Raw genomic sequence first — 26,898 nt, forward strand, 5'->3', positions numbered from 1 at the left:
TAACAGTAAAAGTAAAAAGGCATACATCAAATTTAACAACCTCATTTTGCTTTTTTATTATACCATTTTGTTTATTTATGTAAAATCCACCCATAAAGGATTGAAAGATTTTAAGTACTGGGACCGAATCCATACCCTGACAGACACATAGTTAGATTAACATTAAATTTGAAGTAGAATCGCGCGTTTGACGTCACACAGGTAGAAATAAAAATAATTTTGTCGTTCAATGTATGACAGGATGCATAAGTACAGAGTCACGTCAAATGGATATCACAAAAAAACAGACTTAACAGTAAAAGTAATATTAATAAGGACAAATAAAAGAATACTATAACAAAATTTAAGATGATAAACAACGTCAGTACGCAGAATCTATACTTCAAGACCATCGTGTATTATTTGTGAAGTTGATACGGAATATTTATCAACAAGGCATTGGTACCTTCCGATAAACTTTTTTAGAAAAAGGACGAGACGTTATTTGACATACCCCTGGTTAAATAACTTTCTGCTCAGACACTGGTCAACTTTGCCTGAGGGAGTTGAAACCTAAGCTTCTATTTTATTAAAACAATGGAAGAATTGAACATTAATAACCAGTCCCTCGTTTCCCAAAAATGCCAACGACTAAAATTGATCCTAAGTCATGAACAACTCACTATACTTACGACCAACTTTAGTCGTAAGATTTTTTGTGAAACGCAGGACACGTTTTTTGTCTGTACAAATAATTTCTAAATTGGCAATATAACCACATCTCTGCTTCTTTTTATAAAAATGCAAAAATTTCGTATAAGTAAGTATTATGTACGAAAAAGCACATATAATGCGCTGTTCGGCTGTGCCTTTTTTATGTGCTGATTTAGGTTGTTTTACGTATTCGTTTTTATTCTGTAGTTAGTCACCACATCGGTGTTAACATGTATATCTATTATATAGTCATTTTTATAAATTTACTGTTTGCAAAAGTATGAATTATTCTAAATACTAAGGATTTTCTTATCCCAGGCATATAATCTTAGCCGTATTTGGCACAACTTTTTGGAACTTTTGGTCCTCAATGCTCTTCAACTTTGTACTTGTTTTGGCTTTCGAACTTTTTTTATCTGGGCGTCACTGATGGGTCTTATTTAGACGAAACGCGCATCTGGCGTATTAATTATAAGCCTGGTACCTTTTGCTAGCTATTATTTGTGTGTGTCTCTGTCCTGTATGTTCTCCCATTTATTTGTATTGTAGTCCTGTCATGTAATCTTGTCATTTTAATGTTATATTTAACATTGCCATAAAAGCGGGAGGTTTGGCTAGCCACAAAACCAGGTTCAACCCACCATTTTTTCTTAAAATGTCCTGTACCAAGTCAGGAAAATGGCCATTGTTATATTATAGTTCGTTTCTGTGTGTGTTGCATTTTAGTGTTGAGTTTCTGTTGTGTCGTTATTCTCCTCCTATATTTGATGTGTTTCCCTCAGTTTTAGTTTGTAACCCGGATTTGTTTTTTTCTCAATCGATTTATGAATTTCGAATAGCGGTATACTACTGTTGCCTTTATTTATGTGATTAAAGGATTCTAGAAAGACAATATAAAAGACAAACTGTATAAAAATAGGCGGAAGATACCAAGGGGACATTCAAAGCATCCTTCGAACACGAAACACTCATTAAGCAATCGTATACTGTGGATTCGTTTATTTTCGTGGGTATCAATTTTCGTGGATTAAGAAAATCTTGCATTTTCGTGGATATTGAATTTCGTGGTTTCTCCCAAGTCTGCATGCAAACCAATAGAAAATTTGTAAATCGTTGAACATTTAAATTCGTGGTTTACCTGTACCCATAAAACCCACGAAAATTGGTATCCCACGAATGATAATGAATCCACAGTATGACATTTATGATTAGTATTATCGTAATTGCAATATCTCAATGAACATACAATGGGCAGTTTCAGTCATGTCACTTGTTTTACTATCTTTCCTACATAATTGGTTTAATTTTTAGCTGTCAATTGATGTTTCGCTCGATATAGCTATATTTGTAAAACCGGTAGTGCTGATTATTTTTTTCTGTTTACAGGTTAAGTCTATCTATTACAAGCCTGGTATCTCCTAATATTTTTGTTGAGTATTTTTTCAAGATCATAGCCAGTTACGTTAAAATTGGTAAATACATCGCCATTTAAGGACGATAGCTCCTTTCAGGAGTAAATTGATGGTATCAGACATTTTAGTTTGTTTGTATCTTGCCTTACTGTTACTGTTTACATCATAATTCTAGTTTTTAAAAGTTTTCAAGATTACAAAATTAGTAAAAAAATAATCATTTTAGGAAAATCCTCTTACAAGAAGTCGTGTAATGGTTCTGTTTATGTAATATTTTTGCTGATCTTTTGTGTCTTTACTATATATTTCAATTGGTAAATAACCAAGTAAGGATAATAACATAACTAATAAAAGTAATAATTTTGGTGGGCTCAGTAAAATTTGGATAATTGTAGATTGCGAGTTATTTAGCGTTTTTGATTATTTACTGGTCGTTCCTGCATTTCTTAGTATTCTAGTTAATATTTAGGGAAAAAAAAAGAAATCTGGTAAAAACTCGTTTCAATGACGTAGATTTCTCAACAATTACGGCGACTTACGACGAATGACGACGAATGACGACGACGACAGATGACGGACGACGACGACGATAAACGTCAAGTGATGGCAAAAGTTACACGAACAATATTCGAAATAAGCACAACAAAGGATCATTATACTTGGTTTTGTTTGCTCCACAACAAAATAGATTTATAAATCTATAATTTATTCATTTTTAAAACTGACCTATATGTGTTATCTTCTATTATGAAGCGATGTGCGTGAATGATTAAGCAACAATAAAGGAAACAAAACCTACCAACGTTAACCTACATGAATAATGCATGAAAATCAAATCGCATAAAATTATCTAAGATATAACTGAAGCCTGATATATGCATTTTATTTAGCGATTACTTTTGAATTTAAGGCGTAGTGTAAACATATTTTATTGTGCAAAAGGATAAATGGATCCGACACTAGTTTTGTTAGTTCTTCTCCAAAAGCGAAATCAAGGAACAGACCAAATTCAATGCCTGTATGTCATTGATCTTCTTAAAACTGAACTCAGATGTAAAATTTAATATATTTAAATTAATGATAAAGTAAAGTTATCATTTACCCTTTTGGCAAATATAATTAGGTTTCCAAATTCCATCTGCCTCGCATGTAATTGATTCCACATCTACTTCTGCTGTATATCCACTATTACAATATAGGTTGCTAAGTTTTGAGGTTACATGGGTATAACTTTGTGGGATATCTTCTGATCCACCATTTTTTATATTAGGTGCATAGCATTCTAAAATAAGCAGCCATCATAGTTTCAAAATATGAAAATATGCGAGTCTTACATATAAATTGAAATTTAATGAACTGATGAATAGTAAAAATCTTTCTGATCTTAACAACTTGTGCAAATTTATAAGACTAATAAATATGCATTTAGGCTCTCCTGGGTAATTCATGTACTTGATATCATTTAGTTTAATATGTATACCGTAATATATGATATGTGCCTCCCTCTTGCTTCCGTATAATTTTTGTATGTCTGTACATATACATTATGTAATATTTATTGTGTGTATCTCTATACCAATGTAATTTGGTTTGTTGAGAAATAAAGATATATACATAGTCTTTTGTTCTCCGAACATCTCGGATCAGAGGTCTGAATTAGTTAAATGATTTTTTAGTTATTTTGCTATGGACATAATTTACACAGAAGACAGAGTTCCTGCAAAAATATAAAACAAAAGGAAAATCTTGAACAGTCTGCAAAGCACAATTAAAAAAAAAGCGCAGAGATCGAGTTATAAGGTAAAATCAATTGAATTAAATGAAAGCATTATGGCGGGATAAAAAGAAACATGGGGTATTGATAACAATATAAACTGCACAAACTATTTCAAACAAACGTTTCAGCATGTGGAGCAGAAACTGCTTACCCGGAGTACCGGAGTTCGGCCCCGGTTTTCTAGGGTGTTCGTGTTGCTCAATCATTAGTTCTTTATGTAGTTTTGTGAAGTTGTTCGTCTTTTCATTGTTTTTTCCGTTTGGGCTATTTTTGTCATTGCGTGGTCAGTTTATCCTCGACTTATGAGTTGTGAATGTCTACTCGCAATTGTTATCTTTCGCCTTTTTTTATAAGTAGAGTGGTTTTATGATATATTACGTTTATTTTCAAATACACTATGCTTAACTTTAAAATTACGGGTAAAACTTTCTCCCATCTGCTGCCTATGAAGAAGGGAAAATATAAAAAAATATGGCAATGAGGTATGATCGCCAGTGGGATAGTCATCCCTGATGACCAAGAGACAAATATGTGAACAATTTCAGGTCACCGTTTAGTCTCCAACAATGAACAAAACACAAATCGTAAAGTAAGCAATAAAAGGCCCCCGGATAACAACATGTGAAACACTTCAAGAGAATACAAACGGGCTAGTTTATACTACAATTGCAAAAAAAAAAAACAATTGCAATTATATAGCAGCTTTAGTAAATTTTAAATTATGTATATTAAATTTTAAATATTTTATGATCCCCTGAGTTGATTTCATTCATATTACATCAACTTCTTTATTCATTGACTTCAATGCACAAATAAAAGAGGTTGTTAAAAAGATATGTTGTATCCTTAACATCTAAATTTACAGACTAAGTATATTTTAAGTATTTCTATGGCAAAATCATAAAAAAAAATACACCACAAACCAAAAATAAAATTTTACAAAAAATTATATGCGCGAATTAAAGAAAGAGGTGATAAGAAATGGACACCTTTCCAATGCAGTTAAAAAAAAGATAAAATGAATAAAATGAATTTTCCATATTGTTTCTTTCTTATCTTAAAACGCAATGCATCCATTGGATGTTGGATGTGTACTGATTGATATTTTAGTCTTAGATACATTTCGTTTTTTTTATTAGTTGTTATTGACTTTGAAAATAGCTGTCTGTAATTACGAGTAATCCATTGAATGTTGGATGTGTACTGATTGATATTTTAGTCTTAGATACATGATTTTTTTTATTAGTTGTTATTGACTTTGAATTAGCTGTCAGTAACTGCGATTAATCCATTGAATGTTGGATGTGTACTGATTGATATTTTAGTCTTAGATACATGATTTTTTTTACAAGTTGTTATTGGCTTTGAATTAGCTGTCAGTAACTGCGAGTATTCCATTGGATGTTGGATATGTACTGATTGATATTTTAGTCTTAGATACATGATTTTTTTTATTAGTTGTTATTGGCTTTGAATTAGCTGTCAGTAACTGCGAGTACTCTCAGATCTGTACTTAGTGTTTTTTTATGTTAGGGATGAGTGATGGATTAATTCCTTGCCACGTCCAGTCTGTGTTTTTGTTTGATGTTTTTCTGCTTTGTATCTATCTGATTTTTATAGTTTGCTGTTACACCACTGTCCCAGGTTAGGGGGGCGTTGAGCCCTCATAAACATGTTTAACCCCGCCACATTCTTTATATGCCTGTCCCAATTCAGGAGCCTGTAGTTCAGTGGTTGTCGTTGGTTCATGTCAGTCATATTTGTTTTTTGTAAATTGTTTTGTTATAAATTAGGCCGTTAGATTTCTCAATTGAATTGCTTCATATTTTTCATCTCGGGGCCTTTTATGGCCGACTATACGGTATGAGTTTTTCTCATTGTTGAAGGCCGCACGGTTGCCTATAATTGCTTACATCCACTTCATTTGAACTTGGGTTGATAGTTGTCTCATTGGCAATCATACCACATCTCCTTATTTTCATATGTGTAGCAATAGCTGAACAACGTTCTTTTTTAACCAAAGTCTCATGCAAAAGTGACTCAGACAAATTTGCCTATTCGTTTTAGGTTCACTTTTGTCATAGCATTTATACATCCCTAGCTTCAAAATGTTTAGGTTTGAGCGTTCCTGTTGAAGGTAAATCCAGATAGCGCTTCGAACGCACGAAGTTTATAAAGTGTAATTTTCATTTAGAAACAGTTAGAAATTCTCAAATGTAATGGGAAAATAGGCTATGTTGTATTGAAATAAATGCCATACCCCCTCGTTGTGATTTGTTGAATGAAGTTACCTGGAAGAGTAAAAGCACAGTCTTCGTCATAATTTCCATCTAAGTCATAGTCTGCTATGTACCTATCGCTAAACAACAAGTGCTTTGGCGGAGCTAGAAGTAGAAAATGTAAAAAAAAAAAAACACTAAAATTATTTCGATTGCAAATTAATAAGATAAATATATACATCATTAACAATACAACTCCTTTCGTTTACTCGTCTCTTCCAGTTATATCAGGAGATTTTTGTCTTACGTGAAATCATTTCAAATCCTTTTTTAATATCAACATCCTGCTTTTCAATGATAATTGTAATTTTCATAAAAAGTGAGAATTTGATATCGTTTGATGTCAGCTCGAGTAATTTAATATGAATATGATATAGGCTTTTTTATTATTGATATTTAAATCAAAATAGCGAGAGTTTGATAGAAAGCAATATCTTATTCTGACGAGTTGTTAAAACTATTTTTCTTATGGTAAACATTCTCTTTGAATTACCTAGAAAATTCCGCGACTCGTTGATCGAGTCTTTGACACATACTAGTACAATATATGACTAATTATGTCCTGTTCCGGCGTCCAACTTTTTCATTGAACGTTATTTGACTTAATAGTGTACGCTTCAAAATATAATAGAATTTAACCCCAAGAAGAAAAAGGTAAAATAACAAAAATACCGAACTCCAAGATAAATTCAAATCTGAAAGTTCCTTATCAAATGGCAAAATCAAAAGCTCAAACACATCAAACGAATGGAAAACAACTGTCATATTCCTGAATTAGTACAGGCATTTCCTTTCGAAGAAAATTGTGGATTAAACCTGGTTTTATAGCTTGCTAAACCTCTCACTTGTATGACAGTTGCATAAAATTCCATTACATTGACAACAATGAGTGAACAAAACAAACAGACATAATTGGTAAAAATGTCAAAAATAGGGGTACAGCAGTCAACATTGTGTTATAATCTTAATCACTATAAAAACAAACAAATATTTCAATAAAGAAAAACAAAATGGCATATAGACAAAGCACATAAGCAAACATGAAAGACAGGAATACAAAAAATGACCACAGCACAACAACACATTAGCGGGATGCATAAGTACCGAGCCACGCCAAAAGGATATTACCAAAGAAGATTTCACCTACCTCCGTTGACATTGGGAAAAGTATATCGTTTTGACCTTTGAAAATCACCAATGACCTAACGAATAACCAATAAAAATGTTTCAATATCTTTTCATAATACTGGATACGTTTTTTGTATACATATACAAAACTGACAGTTTGCGTTAGTCAATACAGCCTTGAATAAACAATAGTATAAAAGGAGCTATGATGGGTAGCATCAACATATACATATTCAAGCATGTATTTCTGTACAATAAAACCTTAAAAAAGATAACAGAAATTATGAAAAATATTGCACAGTACAAAAGACCTTAGCATCCACCAAGAACCAACAAACTCAACATTGTCCAGATACACAGACGTCGTGCAGGTGTAAATTGTGGTGTTTTTTTTTTTAAGTGCGAACAAACTTCCCACTTTGCCTATCAATAACATATGTCGTAAAAGTAAAACACAGAATAACAAAATGAAAAGTCCAGCTACTAACAGTATAACCTCTTACTATAATGAAGGAAATAAGGCACCTAATTTGGAAACAGGACTAAAACGTGCTCGCTATCAAAATAGGAGATGACCCATGTTTATAGTTTGTTTTTACATTGCTGTCCCAGGTTAGGGGTAGGGTCTCCCCAATAAAATATTTAAACCCGCCACATCCTGCATGAGCCTGTCCAAGTCAAGGGCATGTAATTCAGTGGTTGTTGTTTGTTGCTATGTATCATATTAGCTTTTCGTTTGTTGTTTTGTACAAAAATCAAGTAGTTAATTTTTGTTTTAATTGCTCTACTTTTGTTATGTCGTGGCTTTTTATATCTTGCTATGAGATATGGTTTTTACTTACTGTTGAAAGTCAAACGGTGACCTATAGTTGCTTACGTTGACAAAATTATAAACCTGGTATATGTATCTATGATGAGTATTTCATGTCTTATTTCAAACTAAAAAGGTGATGTCATTTTACGCATGTCCCTGACCCCTTCATTTACATTTCAATATAAAAATAAGAAGATATGTTATGATTGCCAATGAGACAACTGTCCATCAGAGACCAAATGACATAGAAGTTAACAACTATAATAGGTCACCGTACGGTCTTCAACAATAATCAAAACCCAAACCGCACAGTTAGTTATAAAAGGCCCCGAAATGACAAATGTAAAACAATTCAAACGAGAAAACAAACGGCCTGATTATAGTCCGGTCTTTTATCATTAAAAACGCTACAGAAACTAATTAGAATATGAAATTAAACAGAGCTGGCGTATAAATTAATTCATTTTGACTTATCAAACCAGGCACTATACAAATCGAACTGATTTGTTTTATGAGTGGTAAAATGTTATATACAAATGTTGATAAGACGTGCCACAATGATTAGTTTTTTCACAAAATGTTGAAAACTTGGACTAAATAATACATGATATTTGCAATGGCACATTGAATAGAGATTTTGGTGAAACATCAAGATTTTCAAGAAATAGGTAACAGTAAAGTTAAATTAGACGTAAACAGTGTTCTTTTGCTATTGCTTTAAATATATTATGATTTAAATATATGAGTTTATACATTTGTTAAAAAATCGTCGGAAGAGGGTGATAAAACATATAATTTAAACAAATGAAAATATCTTAAACATTCCGGTCAGGAAAATAGTATAATACACACTTCACTTTAGAATGGACATAATCAAGTTGGTGTGGATATTTACCGAAGTTGTAGCCAGCCAGTGTACAAATGTCTTCATGTATTAGACCATCACAATCTGTGTCCTCAGTCTCGTGCAGAATACAGTTCTGTAAAGAAAAATACAAATGCTTTGTTCTCAAAGAAGCGTTAAAACAGAATCAGATAAAAAAAACATAGCAATAACCAAGTACATAAACAATTATAAGCGATTTGAACAAAAAAATGGACAACTTCGAGATCGTTTGTTCAAGTACCGACACTATCAGTCCTTTAAACTAGTATGAGCTGCTTCTTTTCCGGGCGTGGTACATTAAGGACTTACAAGTCTGGTAGTTTTGGAATCAGGATAATTTTTCTTGGTAGGGTGTTATGTCTTACCTCATTAAACTAAAGACGTAAAAATGTAGAAAGTATATCTAATACAAGGCGGTAATTCTTCTCCCGAAATTGATATGCTTTCGTAATTAATTAAACATCCATCAATCGAATAAAGTTCGTATTATATATACTTCATAAATCGAAATTAAATCTGAAAATAGGTTAAATAACATTGATTCAAATTAACCGTACCTTTTGAGAATAATGTGCTATATAAAAAATGTTAGAGATAAATGTTATCGAGTCGAAACTTTAAAGTGCAAATAGTTTAAATTATAACATGGTATTTATTAACTATTTATATGTATGCCTTTGTGAAAATTTTAGTGGTTCGAACATTTTGAAATTTATATGTGAATTATACTTAAGTTGCAGAAAAAGTACGTATTAAAAATGATACTTAATTTAACTTCATGACAGCAGACTACTGGAACGGTGATATTCTCAGGGACGAAAAGTCCCCCTATTTTGGCACCGACCTAGCAGTTGTGAAAACTCATTAACCATCCCAGGCTTATAATTTAGTCCATCATGTGATCAGATAATTTTCGATTTTGAAGTTAAGTATATACTGCTAGATTTAAGATCTCCAAAATCCATTCTCTTTTTAGATTTATGAGTTGATAGCTTTTTCTATCCCAATATAAAAATAAGGAAATGTGGTATGATTGCCAATGAGACAACTATCCAACAAAGTTCAAACAAAATGGATGTAAAAAATTATAAGCAATCGTATGGTCTTCAACAATGAGAAAAACCAATACCGTAAAGCCCCGACATGAAAAGTTGAATCAATTCAATTGAGAAAACTAAATAACAAAACAATTTACGAAAAACAAATATGACAAACATGAACCAACGACAACCACTGAACTACAGGCTCCTGAATTAGGACAGGCACATTAAGAATGTGGTTGGGTTAAACATGTTTGAAGGCACCAACCCTTCCGCTTCAAATGCATACTTTACCTTAGCTGTATTTGACAGAGTTTTTTGGAATTGTTGATCAATTTGAATACTTTTCCACTTCTAAATATTTCGATTTCAGTGTCACTGATGGGTCTTATGGAAACGAAACGTGCGTTCTGCGTGCCAAATTATAACTCTGAGATCTTATCAAAGTCTCTTTGAAATTGAGTGGACATTAAATGACGGATTTAATAGTGAGCAATTTACACTCGTTTCATAGTTAGTGTGATAAGTCTTACTATTAGTCTACCAAAGTTTCGGCAAACACAGCATGTTGATGCTTAGCTTTTGATAGTTAACTAATTATTTAGAATTTTATTTAGTAAAACTTCACATAGCAAAATTATCTTGCTTTCTTTATTTATCTTATCCCTTATCCTAGACTAAAAATGTTTTTAATTTATTCTTACGCACCACAAAATCATCTTGGTTGGTTTACTTATTTAATAATCATTTGATTGACTTTTTGGAGAAAATGAAATCAGATTCATACCCCAAAAGATTTTTGAAAGGTTGGACACAACAATTTTGTAGCTTAGAAATAGAAAATATAATTTATCCAAACATTCTGCTTTTTTAGACTGGAGTATCTTATATAAAAGTTGCAATAAAAGAAGAATGTGTCTGAGGACACGAATACCCTCGTTCAAACTTTGCAATTTTCCAAGTTAAAAAATGGGCATAACTCTAAAACGGCAAATGACTCACAGCCCAAATTTGAACTCTGTCTGCATGTTTGTGGTTCTTAGCATTGTGTATGAGTATCATAAAATTTGGATGAAACAAACTTAAGTAAGAGTGCGGAAACGACGAAATTTGCAATTTTCCAAGTTTTAAAGGGGCATAACTCTAATAGGGTAAGCGACTCACTGCCCAAATTTGAACCCTGTCTGCTAGTTTTGGTTCTTGGCATTGTGTATGAGTTCAGAGTGCGGAAACGAAAATGGGACGGACGGGTGGACGGAAGGACGGACGGAAAGATGGACGGAAGGACGGTCAAGGGTGACACTTGACGTTGACTACGGTACGGGGCATAAAAAATTAAAATGTTAAAAACAGTTTTTCCGGTCTAATATTTAAAATATCAATTGCCGTAAAACATTGACAAGGCTAATGGAAGTATGATTCAACGTGGTCCATCGAATATTGCTGTTTAACTGATATATAAAGTAAATAAGGCCTTGCAACTTGAAGATACAGTTTGTGCCATTCCACCCTTTAACCAACAGAAGTTTTGGGTTTTTTTTCAACAGTGTCTAAGTCACAAACATTCAACCTTCGTTACAATATAGAAGGGATCGATCGAATGAGGAAACAAACTTTGTTAATATTTAAACTGTATTGAGTTAATAAAACGTAGATATATTTATATATTGCAAATACGTTTTAATGTATATTTATCAAATAATCATTTTATAATTATAAAGAATAGAGAATAGATTAAGTAATTATGGATAATTGATACACCAGCGGGCGCGTTTGCAAATATTTTGCATGACTACAAGTAAAATTTGTCGTACTTACTATGAATCGATTGTAAAGTAATACTCGGGAATAATTATCTGCCAAACTTTCCAGCCAACGTTTCAAATTCTTCAATATTTCTCTTCTGTGTTAAAGGGGCATTTGGTTGCATTAATACTGATTAAAATGAGTTGAATTATTGACTTGCAAGTCAATAAACCATTAGTGATGTTTGTTTAGCTTTTTTTGAGGAAATTGAACTAAATAGCGTGTTAATAGCGGAATGGTATTTCTTCATCCTTCTTTTATAAATGTTTGCAAGAACAAAAATCTTACTTTTATTTCTCGAATTCGTAGCTAATATCCCTTTAAATTGAGAAAGATTAATCTTGCATCATATTACAAAAGATGAAATAAATACTTACTTCCACTTCAGAGAATTTCATCCCAACGCATGATCCAAATGCAATTCCATTATAACTGCCAGCATACCAAAGAACATGATCGTGTGTGTTGTTATCAAAATTTACTCGATAAAAGGTATCTGGTCGAAGCAAAATTGACCTATTATGGTCAAAGTTTCTGTCAATCGTATAAGGGTTCACTTTGAAGCTGCTAAGCACAGATGTAGTGTCAATATTTGAAACATATCCATATAATTTATGTTCCGACGCATTTCCATTTAGATTCTGGAATGTTTTGAAATTATATGTATCCATTATGTGATCTGTTGATGGTATTATTACCATAAATCCACTACCGACATTGTTGATTACAGTAACCCAAACAAACACGGGCTGGTCGCAGGATATATCTTCTATGTAGTCAATTTCTCCTTTTGCTATTTGTTCATAGTGTCCTGGTTTATCAAGATATATTTCCCATTCAAAAAAAGTAAGAGATTCTGATATGGTTAACCTACAACTTGTTACCCAAGCTGATGTCATTATACGAATGTTGTAATTCGCAACAGAATCTTCATCATGTCGCAAAATATAAGAATAGGATCCGGATTTAAAAAACTGAACAGGGTACAGTTGCTCAGCGACTGCAGTGTTGTTGAAATTTGCGCCACATATAACTGAAACTCGATTGTCCGCCCAAATGTAAGTTCCAGTCAAGTCTCTTTCTGATTTAACCAATGCATATTTATATTTTCCGATGGCAAGATTAATTCTGGAAGTATTATCTACACTGTAATCGGAGATACCGAATTCGGTAATATTAATTATATAATGAATATCCTCAAATAGAACCTTCACATGAGTGTTGTCATAGATTGCAGTGATAATACAATAAGACACACAATACGCACTCTGTGGACAGTAACTTGCAGCGTAGTATTCTAATCCAAAAACGTCAATTGGGAATAACAGAGTGGATATTGCCTGTTTTGCTTCGTTGTTATACCAGAGAAAATTTATAGAACTCTTGTCTTCAGTTGTTATTTTGATCACCGTCATTTCCTCTCCGTTACTTGTTTCGTTGGGTTCCATAACCTCTCCGTTTATGTAATTTATCTGCTCAGTATCGTTTCTCTTAGGAGAAATTGCAAGTTGACAATATCCGTCTTTCCATATTGGTAGAACAGGAACAACAAAGCACTTTCCATGACTGCTCGTATCTAGAAGAAGTTATCAGATGATAAGAGTAAATCATTTAAAAAAAGCAGGAGATACTTAAGGGACATTAAAAGAACAAAAGAAACAGACATCATGGCGAAAAACAAAAGACGACGAATAGACATACAAGTCCAAAAACATAAATATTAAACCAACGAATGAGCACGACGAACCCTTAAAAAACCGCGATGATATCAGGTGTCCCGGAAAGTAAGCAGATCTTGTTCCGCTGGTGGCACCTGAAAAAAACCCCGCAAGATATGAAACGCTACCTTGACAGATCTGTCAGTTAATAAATGAACAAGACACTTCCTTTGAGACGCAGGTACGCTCGAAAGATCTGTCTGTGATACCTTCTCCTGACAAACATCAGTTTCAAAGATAAGTAGCATTCTAGAAGATGAGATAACTGTCTTGTTAGTTAAAAAATTATGAAAAGCATGAAAAATTATGTGACAAGAGGAGGTCAAAACGAAATTAAACGCCTTCAATGGTAGACATTCAAATAATATAATTCGAATTTATATGTCATCGAAAATCAAAAGATGGAAACAAAATTCTGAAATTACAAATTATATTGATGTATATATAATTGACAAAATTCAGCACATTTGCTATCTTCAATCATCAGAGCATTATTAAAACAATGTGCATACTTGTACATAAGCTTTATCTCTTCCAATTATGAGTTTTATTTGGATCATTTTTGCGCTCGAACAGAAAAGAATCATACTCACTTTAAATATTTAAAAGCTGATTTTAGTAACAAATCAATGTATGCATTGGCTAGTACAACATTTATCAAACACTATAGGAAACTGCTTGTCCCTCTGGAACCCCAGATCAAAATATCATTGATTCTCATTAATATTTTCAATGTTATGCTTTACAGTTTTATGAGAACTGTTCAAGTACAGCAACAAATTATATAAAATTGAACCAAAAAAGAGTAACAACATAACGATGCATAATTTGAGGATCATAACTTGGTATTATGAAGTGATTTTCAATAAAACAAGTTATTTTGTATTAATAGCTTATCACAACTATTTACAAATGTATATATATATACTCTGTAGTAGTTCAGTTAGATTATGAAACAAATCTAAATCTAAGGGCCAATTTTTACTTTTCGTGAACCTACCACAAAGAATGACGCTGATATGTTTGCAAAGAAAAAATTCCATTCTGTAATTGAGTATTTTGATTTGTTTTGTTGCGTTAAGCATATCCATATCAGAAATTTAAAACTTTTAATAACCAATTGTAAAAATGTCTGAATTCACAGTAGATTTATGAATTTAATCTAAATAATTGAACACTTTTCGTTTAATCTAATCACTAGTAAACAATCGTTTTAGTAGTATAGATCGGCAGCATAAAACCAGGCGAAGTGCAACAAACAACATAAACGTGTCAGGGAGAAGAAAAGCCCAGAGAACTGTAACAAACAGCAAAAATTTGAAACGATATACTATAGCCTAACTAAGATACATAGGAATTTGTGTTGATGAACCTCTTGTAATGAATATCATATTCTGCATTGTCAGTCCTAAACTGAACTAGATCACTCTTTTCGTGTTTTTATGTCGTAGAATATGAAAATAACACTATACATTTGATGCTACTGATGCTCTTTTTTCTTTCACTTTATTCGGGAACGCAAGATATTTAGATGATTTTGAGGAGCTATATGACAAAAAGTGATCTAAAATGAATAGCCAAATTCATTTAAGGTCATGTTAGTCTGAGAGAGTGGAGATCTTATTTGAAAATCATAAATACGTTAAATTGCACACCCGCTTCTGTGTGGAACGACTTAAAAGCTTTTGGAATAGATATTCTGACACTTAAATGTAAATTCGACAATTAATCCTGTCCAGCGTAATGTGTAAGTAACTAGCAGTCCAACAAAAACATATGTCAACTTTAATTGATTAAATAATGTATTAATAAAACAGTATAATAGTAAGGAAAAGAAATCACATGAATACACATTCAAGAATTAAAATGACTTGTTACAAAATATTGTTGATTGGAAACTTTTAACAGTACTGAAATACAGCAAGAGCTTTTAATTATCAGTTGTAAGTTTGTTCTTGTCAGAACTCTCGTGGACAGATATCAAATTGTTAATTCGGAAATTGTTGCAATGCTTTTATTTTAGGTTTTGCAAAGTAAAAAAAAACAATTCCCGTTTAAAGTTTTATAGTATTACATGTATTTTAATCAGTAATAATTTATCTCTCATTTATGGTTCAATGTACAACAATAAACATTAATAAATTCATGCAAAACATGTCTAAATTTACATTAGATTTTAAAATTTAATCCAAATAATTGAGCACTTGTCTGTTTAATCTAATCGTGAGTAAAAATAATCGTTTTGAGTAGTATAGATCGGCAGCATAAAAACAGGAGAAGTGTAACAAGCAACATAAATGTGTCTTACAGTAGAAAAGCCCTTTCCGAGAAACCTTAATTTCGGAAATTATGACCTCATGAAGGTCGAAACGTAATCGCTATAGTTTGAATCTACAGTAACAAATATGTTCTGATGTGACAGAGGAAGCACAGGAAAACACAAACAAATATGATAAAGTATTGCCGGTTCCCTATTTTTTGTCATACTTGTAACCGTGATGATTGATAAGAATCGTTTCAATTCGCAATATATAAATTTGCGCTGATATTTCGAAGCACGCATTTACGCATTCATGCTGTACAGAACTGGCAATATGTAACAAACATATGTTAAGACACACATTAATAAATCTAATACAGCTAAGGTAATCTATTCCTGAGGTAGAAAAGCCTTAGTATTTCAAAAATGTAAAGTTTTGTAAACAGTTAATTTATAATTATGACCATATCAATGATAATTCATGTCAACACAGAAGTGCTGACTAATGGGCTGGTGATACCCTCGGGGAATAAAAACTCCACCAGCAGTGGCATCGAAATGCGTACCAATTTATACACATTTGCCTACTACACAACTTAAGGTTGCAACTACATCAGGCAAAGTTAACCTTAGATGAATATGGCTATTTCCCTTTTTAATTATGTTAAAATAGAAAAATCATAATTATTATAGTATAAAATATGCGAAAGATACCAAAGGGATATTTCAAACTCAAAAGTCGAAAATAAACTGACAACGCCATGACAATAAAAAAGAAAAAAGACCAAAAGACAAACAACAGTATACACAACACAACATAGAAAACTAAAGACTAATTGTAGCAATTTGTAAACTAATGTAAATGTAGCAATATATTGACATACCGGTTAGATCTATACATGTATCTTCATTAGTTCCATTACCATCTTCATCTTCTGGTTGACTTTTAGTCTTCGATTTGTAAGGAATATAAACATATATTGAATTTAAATTAATATGACTATTTTCTAATACGGGCAATGTTTTTATGTCTCAAGACTATTTGAATAAGAATTGAAAAAGATAACAATATACATCAAACATTTCAAAAGGAAGGATAAGAAAAGGAAATTTTAAAAAGTTTTGATTATAAGATGCATTTTATTGCATGCCATGCCAGCGATAATCGAAACCAAATATTTTAAATCTGTTACATTCAATGTTAAAAACCATCTAAACCAAAATGATACATATAATAAAATACCTATGAAAGAAAACAGGCTTATAATTTTGTACGCCAGACAAACAAAATACTCATCAGTGACGCTCGAATCAGAAAAGGTAATAGCTAATCTGGTACAAAGTTGAAGAGCCATAAGAACCATAAATTCCAAAAGGTTTTTGCATAATACTGCTAAGGAATTTTTTCCTGGAGGTAAAAAATCCTTAATATTTCGAACAAATCACAGGTTAATGAACGGCAAAATCTCAAAAATCCGAATGTTTACGCCTGAAAGGTAACCTTCCAATCCAACGGATAAGCAAACTAAAAACTAAATATCCAATCATAACATAGATTTAAACTTCGTGATTGATTTATTCTTCGAACTTTTGTTTTATTCGAGCGTCACTGATGAGTCATATGTAGTCGAAACGTACGTCTGACGTAGTAAAGTATAAACCTCATATTGTTGCTGATTTTAAGATTTAATTCTGTGAATAAAAAAGAAAAAAGAAACAGACAGTGCCTGTGCGACACTAAGCGAAGGTTGTATTTTGGTATAATACTACCATTATACTAGTACATACATTTATAGTAGATCTTCAAGTTTCGTTCTATTTAAAACTACATTATATCCGTTAAGAATACCTAATATTAAAAAAATCAAAGAATACATAATCTTCTTCATAAATTTTATTAAACGTTTCATGACTACTTTATTGACTTCACTTAAGGTGCAGAATTGCTTTTTTGAAACACTTGAGTTCAACTCGTTTTTTCGTGGATTTCCTGTAGCCAAATTTTTAATCTTTGTGACGAAATTTAAGTTTTTAGATTATACATGTTTAATTGTTTTTCTTTTTTCTTTTCTCTCTTTAAAACTACGTTGTTTTTCTGTCTTTAATCGAGTTATTGGATTTTTCTTCAGTTTCTTCTTTTAAATTTTATCAGTTATAGGACAATATTTTCTTTGAGACAATCTAGAGAACTAAAATTATCTATCGACTTAGCAAAAATTAAAAAAATCGGACCTTTCATTCCACGCGAATTGTGCAATATTCATGCAAGTGTGAAAGTTCGTAAATTGTTTACGTCACCACAGGGATATTTTTTTAATGGGAATAATACAATATTGCAAGTAGATCGTAAAGTGTTTGGAGTCATTATAATTTGAAGGCGTGGAAAAAAGTTGTTGACATATCCAGGACAGTTTCTTTTCATTTTTCATTTTTTTTTTGATAATATAAATAGCACAAAATACAAAAATAAAGGTTAATTGTTTCCTTCATTTAGAATATTGTCATTTTTATCTCACGACATTTAATATCCGGATATCACTCGGTATTATGGCGATGTCCGTGTTGCTCTGACTTTAGTATTTAATGTAGTGCTTTGTTGACTGACTGTTGTTGTCTTTTCTTTGTTATCGTTTTTGTAACCGTATTGTCATTTTTCTTCGACTGATGATTTTTTATTGTCCCTTTGGTATCATCCACCTCTTAGAGAAGTTTTTGTCCTATTAATGCAATATTGTTACGTGTTGGAGAATAAGATCTTTTTGCATTACAGTTCAGTTCAATTACAGTTCAAAAATATAATTTTACGTGAATAGACCGCAGAGATTTAAGAAAAATGGCTATCTTTTTTCTTGGTATTTTAAAATCTACTACTCTAGTGTTCAAATCTTAGTTTATTGTGAGTTTTCTAATACCAGTTAAATATAATTGACGAATATAAGATGAAAGAAAAGTAATTGTAAAATAAAGGATGTTTCCACACTTCAAAAAGACAACACGAACGACTTTGTTCTCAATGCCTATTGCATGTACAACAATGGCGATATACATTTGTTTTAATCTTAATCTTAAATTTGTTACAATAATAAGGTGTGCTACCACTTTAAAAGTTTTGAGAGTTTTGACATGAACAATTTTAACTTAAGTTAATACTTTGTCATAACGATATGCTTCAAATATTTCAGTTCCCTCATTTGTACGTTATAACCACAGAATGTCTGAAATTCTATGTTTGGTCTACCATTTAAATAATACTCTTACCTGTATATCAGTGCTTCCTATATAATGAAACTTCATATACCGATTCGAACTCATATTCGTATATAAAAGTGCGAACGGAATATTCTTGCTCTGGATTACACAGATGTCATTGTTATCAAACATGTATTCATGATCAAAGTGCATGACAGTGAATCCAGACTTCGACACAAGTTTAAACTGTGTCATGCCTCCTCCTTTAATCTTGATACTGTCGTTGTATCCATTGGTAATTAGTTTCAGGTGATTACAAAATGTACATGGAATGGATAGTTCTGTGTTGAAGAAATGTTCAGCTGGTGGGATGTTTATCATTGTCGGCTGCTTAAAACCATCTGCAACAATCTGACATACCATTGTTGGTTTACTTGATGACAGATGAAGTGTGCTTCCTCTTTGCAAAGACCTCTGTATTATAAAATGAGACATGGCATGCATTGTTACGGTTTTATAACCATTCATTTTAACCACGGTATTATTGTATCTAGATATAACTCGAATGGTGTCACCAAAATCATCAATATCAGAATCAATTAATATGAATTCTTTACCCCAGGTATTCAACGGTAGCAGCTGTGTGATAAACGTCTTTTCCTTATTTCCCCATCTCACGACTGTATCTCTGCCACCAGCAAATACGGCTATTGTTCCGTTACTGCTGATAAAGGTTCCGGTTAGGTCACATGCACACTCTATTATTGCTGTGTAATTGCCGGACAATGCAAATAAGATTGTTTCCCCGCTTCCATATTTTGTAGCGTTAAATGTAAGTTCGATTTTTCTACTTGATTTACTTGTTTCAGGTAGCGCTACCTTAACTTCGACAGTTGTAGCCGGAAGTGTAGATAGAATAATAAAGCATTTCCCAAGGATTTGGCAATATGTGATCGCCTTGTAATCTTTTCCCAAACTACTAATTGGATACACTGTCATGGGTGCTAATGTTCCATACCTTACATTTATTGCGATCTTTTCATCTTCCAACCAATTGTCCAACGTATCATTTTCTATTATAGAAACTAGTTCTATAAGGTAAACAGCATTTCTGGTAATGGTTTTAAACTCAGTTTCCTTTGTAGATATATTAAGGTCGAAACCTTCATTAAGCGATAAATTAAACGCTGACATTCCTTCTCCTCCAAGAGCAATCATATATTCAGTTGACGATATTAATGGATGCTGTGCTTGGATTTCGAATGTTACGCGAACGTGAGAGTACCTTTCGTCGAAGACTATTGGCGGTAAGACAAAGCTTGAATTCATGTTTCCTGTAACCGACACTGAAATATTTTCAAAACAGTTAATTTCTAATCAGCAAATCAGTTTTTATTGATAGATTACTTCCCTACTATTTTCCACGGTTTTTAATGGAATGATAGAATGATTTCCTTGCAATTTATTTATACTCTTGATTTATACAAAATGAAAAAAAAACCACTTTTACTGTGCCGATCTTTTATTCTATAAAAAATAAAGAAAAATTCAAAATCGAACGTCGTTAAAAGAAACAACGGGCGAACACGTAGCTACGAAACAATATTGATTATACATGTAAACAATGATATACTTTTTAAGTATACAGATGTTTATGAAGCGCACGCTTAGACAGGTAATAAGGAACCATTCTCGAATAAAAGCAAAGCTGTCCATTCAAGATGGCCGCAAGAAAATGCTACATTTTACCTGAAACATTTTTCCGTAAAATTGATTGGAAAGATGTTTTAGTAATTTTCTGGACATGCTACAAATTTAGTATACTATGTATACGACTAAAGGACACTGTACGAACTTAAACAACGAACAAAACAAATACCTTATAGTAAGCTATAAAGGTCCCGGCAAAGTAAAATGTGAAACAATTAAAAAGAGAAAACTAACGATCTAATTCATGCTAAAAACAACAGACGAAAAACAAATAAGGCAAACAGCATCAACGAAACCAACGGAACCACAGGCTCCGACTCGGTTTAAGCACACAAAGTATTTAGCGAAGTCAAACATGAATTGAGTGCTGAACACATCCTATCCAGTGACAGTGGTATGACAGCATAACATAAGAGCTCGTTGGAAAAAGCTTGACTCATTCGAAGAATAGCACTTACAAAAAGACAAAAAAAAAAAAGTACCGATCCAAGAGTAGTTAGCTAGTTCAAAGCCAATTTCAAATAATAAGTTAACCTTGTTTTGCCAGACAAAAATTTCAATTATTACACATTCGACGGAATGAGTGTTAAGATGTCAGTAACAGTCTGAGACAAACATGACCCAAACTATAAGAATCAACAGGATGTATATATATATATCTAGAAATAAGGAGATGTGGTATAACTGCCAATCAGACGACTATCCACCAAAGACAAAACAAAGTGAATGTAAGCAATTATAGGCAACCGCTCAACAATGAGACAAACTCATACAGCATAGTCCCCGACATGAAACATGTGAAACAATTATATTTAGAAACCAGATGGCCTAAATTAAATTTATAACAAAACAATTTACGAAAAACAAATATGGTAGACACGAACCAATGACAACGACTGTATATTTGTTTTCTTATGTAACTATAATTGTTATACCCCTGGTCCGGATTTAAAAAAAAGGGAAATGTTCATTATCACCTAAATGGTGATGGATATGTCCCAAGTCAGGTACTTAGTATTTTTTCTGCGTGGATTCATTTATTTTCATGTGGACCAATTTTGGTGGATTAAAGAAAGATTGTATTTTCGTGGATATTTGATGTCGTGCTTTTACGAAAGACTGCATACAAACCTGTTGAAAAATTGTACTTCGTTAAACATTTAAATTGTTGGTTCGCATAAACCAACCAAATTTACGCAAAATTAGTATCTCACGGATAATTAATCCATAGTATTTGGAGAATTAAGTATTAATGGTCTTTGTTTAAGGATGTTCGCTACTCTTGTATTTGACTTTTTGTCAGATATTCGGAATCCTCAAGTTTTATCCATATACTGCGGTAAAAATTTGCTCGCTAACCCTTAATTTTCTTCTCATAATTTTATTACATATATAATGTAGTTTAAAAAGCCATTTTTATTAAATGATTAATCGTGTAAAATCCTTGTAATTTTTTTTTTATAGTTTTTGAAAGAAAAAGGTGTCAATGTTAAATGTAAGAATCTAGAGCGAATCATTTCCCGCCAAATATTTAATTGATCATATCTCAGAAACAAGGACACGGACCAGTCATTTTCTTCTTCATTTTAAGTTCCGTTAGTTATATATCTTAATTAATAATAGTCTTTTAAAAAGCTTGTTATTTTGAAACAGAGGAGCGAACATCCTAAAATGTATTTACAATTTTTTTTCGACACATGATGATTCTCTGTAACTGCTTGATATATTGAAAAAGACGCTTGTCTAATATTTTTGGAAGACTATAGGTTGGTCTCTATTTGTCTCGTTGGAGAGCTGTCTCATTGACGTATGCCCTACATCTTTGTTTATTTATATTGTGAATTCATGTAAACATTTTGTATTTCACAAAGTTTGAGATAGAACTTTTGTAGGGGAAAGGTTTCGCTAAACTAGAAATCGGAATTTAGTTTTTCCTACTTACACAGTTTGTTTAAAATGGTATCATACGTTTACATTAACACACCTTATTTGCATTTTTGAAAATCTGTGGTACATATTGTCCATTCAAGTATCATAATGTCTTGCTTATTATTTTAGCTGTTACGATTTTTTCATTCGTTACAAAATACCAAAAAAAACAAAATGTAGAGGCAGAAGATATCAAGGGGACAAAACTCATAAGTCGAAGATTGATAGATTTCTGTTTGCCTACATCCAGTTGCAAATCATTAGTCGCTGAAAACCAAAAAGTGAACGTCATAAAAAATCGAAAAATCATACAAAGGAACATAGTTTGTAAGAGCTGTCAATTCCTGGTACAGAGCCGGGAAAAGACAAGGTTCGTAGAAGTTCTCGAAACAAGTAAACAGATATCAAGTTACAAAAATGAAAATTTAAAATCATACGTTGATGAAAGACACAACGGACCACGCACGTCGACACAAAACAATGTTGATTATAATTACGTTTACACAATAATATACTTTTAAGCATACTGGTGTTTATGAAGTGCACCCTAAGTCAGGTTATTAAGAATCTTTCGCAAAATAAAAGCAATACTTTCATTTTTATTTAGAATGTTCGCCAGAAAAATGCTACATTTTGCCTGAGAACTGTAAATTGTTAGGAAAAATGTTGCAGTTACTTACTGGACATACTAAAAATTTAGTATACATATGTCCTGCATATTGAAATCGATATCATATTTTTGAATTTCTTCAACTGCGACGGTATTGTAGATGGTGGACTCTCAATCCTTAAGAGTATGATTATAGTCCGCTAAGTAGGTAATGCTTCGGTACTTGCCTGATCTACATGATACATTTTATTGTAATCTCTTCAGTTTTCAAATTATGTTATTGTGCTCCATCTATGGTTGTAATTCCCTTCCCTCAAAATTAATTTGAGGCGCTTATTTGCTCTTTTAATTTGTTATGTCTCTTTTGATCTAGCGTATACAATGGAGGATTATTCCAGAAACCCGTGTCGCACGTTGTAACATCAGTATCACACAAATTGTCACAATAGTTTGTACAGGTATAAGGTATAAATGTAGTAAATCCGAATACATTTATCGCCCCAGTTCCCATGTTATAACAGGAGACCTTAACATCGTTCGTGATTGAGAGTTGAAATCATTCCTCAGTAAAGGACCTAAATATCGTCCCCTGTCAATTATTAATTGGATTGAGTGTCGTAACATCATCCACGACTCACTCCGTACTTACTGCTCTAAATGGATAAAACGAGAAAAAACTGACAAGAAATCATTAGATTCTTTTTTTAATTCGGTAATGAACATAGTTGATATACGTATTCAACATTTAAAGATCATTTTACTCTTAACAACAACCATAATAGCCCAATTTCCCGTATCAAACATAAGCTAAAAGAACTCGCCAAGGAATATATGTTTGTCCCGGCTGATAAGGTTGCTAACAATATCATTATTGTTTGACGTAAATTTTACATTGATGTTCTACAAAAGGAAATCACGAATTCACCAACATTCCAACTGACTTTATTTTCGGAAAATGACATCTGTAACAAACATAAACTTTTAGCTACCTCTTTACAAGCAGAACCAAATACAATGAAAGTTCCAACTATGTACTGGCTTCCGAAGCTGCATAAAACTCCATACAAATATAGATTTATTTCGACTTCAAGCCATTGTCCCACTACTAAACTATCTATTCTACTTACTAGTACACTTGGTACAATCAAAAACCTGGTAATAAATTTTTCAAATAAGGATTTTGAAAATAGTGGAATTAATTACTTTTGGAGTGTCAAAAATTCGTTGGAAGTACTTGATAAATTGCATGCTTATATTGGTGATTTCGAATCTGTTCAAAGTTTTGATTTTTCTACCCTATATACCACGTTTGCCTCATACTTTGATTAAGAAAAAATTCACACACCTGATTAAATGGGCATTTAAAAAGTCGGAATGCGAATATATATGTTCAAACTCTTTTAGGTCATTTTTTAGAAACAACAAACAAAAGAACTATGTCAATTGGACCTGCTTTGATACTATAACTGCCCTTGAATTTTTACTAGATAACATTTGTGTTCGCTATGGAGATTCCGTATATCGTCAGGTTATCGGAATTCCCATGGGGACTAACTGTGCACCCCTTATTGCGGACCTGTTTCTGTATTGTTATGAGTTACAATTTATGACTAAAATCAGCAAAGACCCATCGAAACAACATCTGATTCAAAAATTTAATAACACTTTTAGATATTTAGATGATATATTGGCTCTCAATAATGACGACTTCAGTATGTACACTAAAGAGATTTATCCTGCCGAACTGACTTTAATTAAGCTAATACTAACAATGAACACTGCCCTTTCCTGGATCTTGATATCTTTATCTTTAACGGGAAGCTTAATACCAAAATTTATGATAAAAGAGATGATTTTTCATTTCCTATTGTTAATTATTCATTTTTAGATGGTGACGTTCCCTTGTCGCCATGTTATGGTGTTTATATATCTCAACTTGTTCGATTTGCTCGTGTATGTAACAACGTATTTGATTTCAACGAAAGAAATCTCTGTTTTACTGAAAAATTATTACACCAAGGTTTTCGATATCACAAACTAGTCAAAACATTTACTAAATTTTATCATCGGTACAAGGACATCATTCGTAAATATAAATCAACATGCAGACATCTTATACGTTCAGGTATTTCACATCCAATATTTTATGGTAATATTCTTTACTAAGCACAAAAATGTCGGCATTCACCTCAAAAGCTAACCAAACCTTTAAACAGACTTATTCGGAAAGGATATAGTTACGATACTGTTGTCAAGTCATTAAGAATTGCATGTTTTGGTATTAATATTGATTCACTCATAGGGTCTTTGCATCGGAAATAAACACATTTATTCTAAAACCAGTTGTTGGCCTGATACGGGTTATGTTCTTCTCATATATTTTATGATAGTATGATACTAAACCCCTAATGTGAGGGATTGTACTTGATTTTCATATGATGAAGACATAATCTTTCAATCAGTTTAATTGAGGTCTGGAGCTGGCATGTCAGTAACTGCTAGTAGTCCTTTGTTCATTTATGTATCATTGTCATTTTGCTTAGTTTCTTTTGTTACCTATTCTGACATCGGACTCGGGCTTCTTTTTAACTGAGTTTTACTGTGCGTATTGCTACGTGTTTCTTTATTCTACATTGGCTAGTGGTATAGGGGGAGGGTTGAGATCTCACAAAACATGTTTAACCCCGCCGCATGTTTGCGCCTGTCCCAAGTCAGGAGCCTCTGGCCTTTGTTAGTCTAGTATGTTTTTAAATTTTAGTTCATTTATATGTTTTAAAGCTATTAAACCAAGAGTTCCAAATGGGGAAGTTGAAATCATCCCTTCGTAAATTTTACGGACGCCATCACGAGTTGGTTGACCGTTATGTAATAACCGTTTCATAGATGATATCGGATATGTTCCTTATGTCGTAACTACAATACCCTCCCTTTTCACGAATGTGAACTACCGAATTAGACTATTTACCGGATTTGTAATAACATAAACAACACGACGGGTGCCACATGTGGAGCAGGATCTGCTTACCCTTCCGGAGCACCTGAGATCACCCCCAGTTTTTGGTGGGGTTCGAGTTGCATAGTCTTTGGTTTTCTATGTTGTGTCATCTGTACTATTATTTGTCTGTTTGTCTTTTTATTTTTGGCCATGGCGTTGTCAGTTTGTTATCGATCTATGAGTTTGACTGTCCCTCTGGTATCTTTCGTCCCTCTTTTGGAGTTTATTGTGACGTCCATTTTCACTGAACTAGCACACAATTTTAGTTAGGGGCCAGCTGAGGACCACCTCCGGGTGCGGGATTTTCTCGCTGCATTGACGACCCATTGGTGGCCTTCGGCTGTTGTCTGCTCTTTGGTCGGGTTGTTGTCTCTTTGACATATTCCCCATTTCCATTCTCAATTTTATTATACAGGTACAATCCTTGCTTTTCATTGAAATGAATTAAACTCATCATAGATACCAGGATCCAAAAAAAATTGTACGCGCGATTCATCCACAAAAGACTACAGTGACGCTCGAATCAAAAAAGTTAAAAAGGCAAAAACTAGATACATGTTAAAATGCACAGTGCGTTTTGTGATCTAGCAATGTTGTTCTAGAACCGGTTAGACTGCATTTAAAGCTTTAATCCCTTTTGATCTTGAGCGTA

The 26,898-nt window shown here is 32.6% G+C and overlaps 1 protein-coding gene across 1 annotated transcript; it reads right to left on the bottom strand.

Moving 5' to 3' along the window:
• Window positions 1-3,199: 3,199 nt before the first annotated feature.
• On the bottom strand, window positions 3,200-20,314 carry LOC127715870 (uncharacterized). The gene is made up of 6 exons (XM_052221993.1): window positions 19,072-20,314; window positions 16,698-16,764; window positions 12,213-13,411; window positions 8,999-9,083; window positions 6,174-6,266; window positions 3,200-3,387 (listed from the first exon to the last, which is right to left on the bottom strand). Exons 1-6 carry the CDS (start codon window positions 20,218-20,220, stop codon window positions 3,200-3,202), a joined length of 2,781 nt encoding a protein of 926 aa, XP_052077953.1. The 5' UTR covers window positions 20,221-20,314.
• Window positions 20,315-26,898: the final 6,584 nt, after the last annotated feature.

Source organism: Mytilus californianus, unplaced genomic scaffold (assembly GCF_021869535.1).
Source record: "Mytilus californianus isolate M0D057914Y unplaced genomic scaffold, xbMytCali1.0.p SCAF_9, whole genome shotgun sequence".
Lineage (NCBI taxonomy): Eukaryota > Metazoa > Mollusca > Bivalvia > Mytilida > Mytilidae > Mytilus > Mytilus californianus.

Coding starts and splice junctions, on each gene's coding strand:
- LOC127715870 (XM_052221993.1), bottom strand. CDS start 20,220: ATGATTGCTCTTGGAGGAGAAGGAATGTCAGCGTTTAATTTATCGCTT. Junction 6,267..8,998: donor ACTGGCTGGCTACAACTTCG/GTAAATATCCAC, acceptor TTCTACTTCTAG/CTCCGCCAAAGCACTTGTTG. Junction 3,388..6,173: donor CTGTGCTTTTACTCTTCCAG/GTAACTTCATTC, acceptor TGCTTATTTTAG/AATGCTATGCACCTAATATA.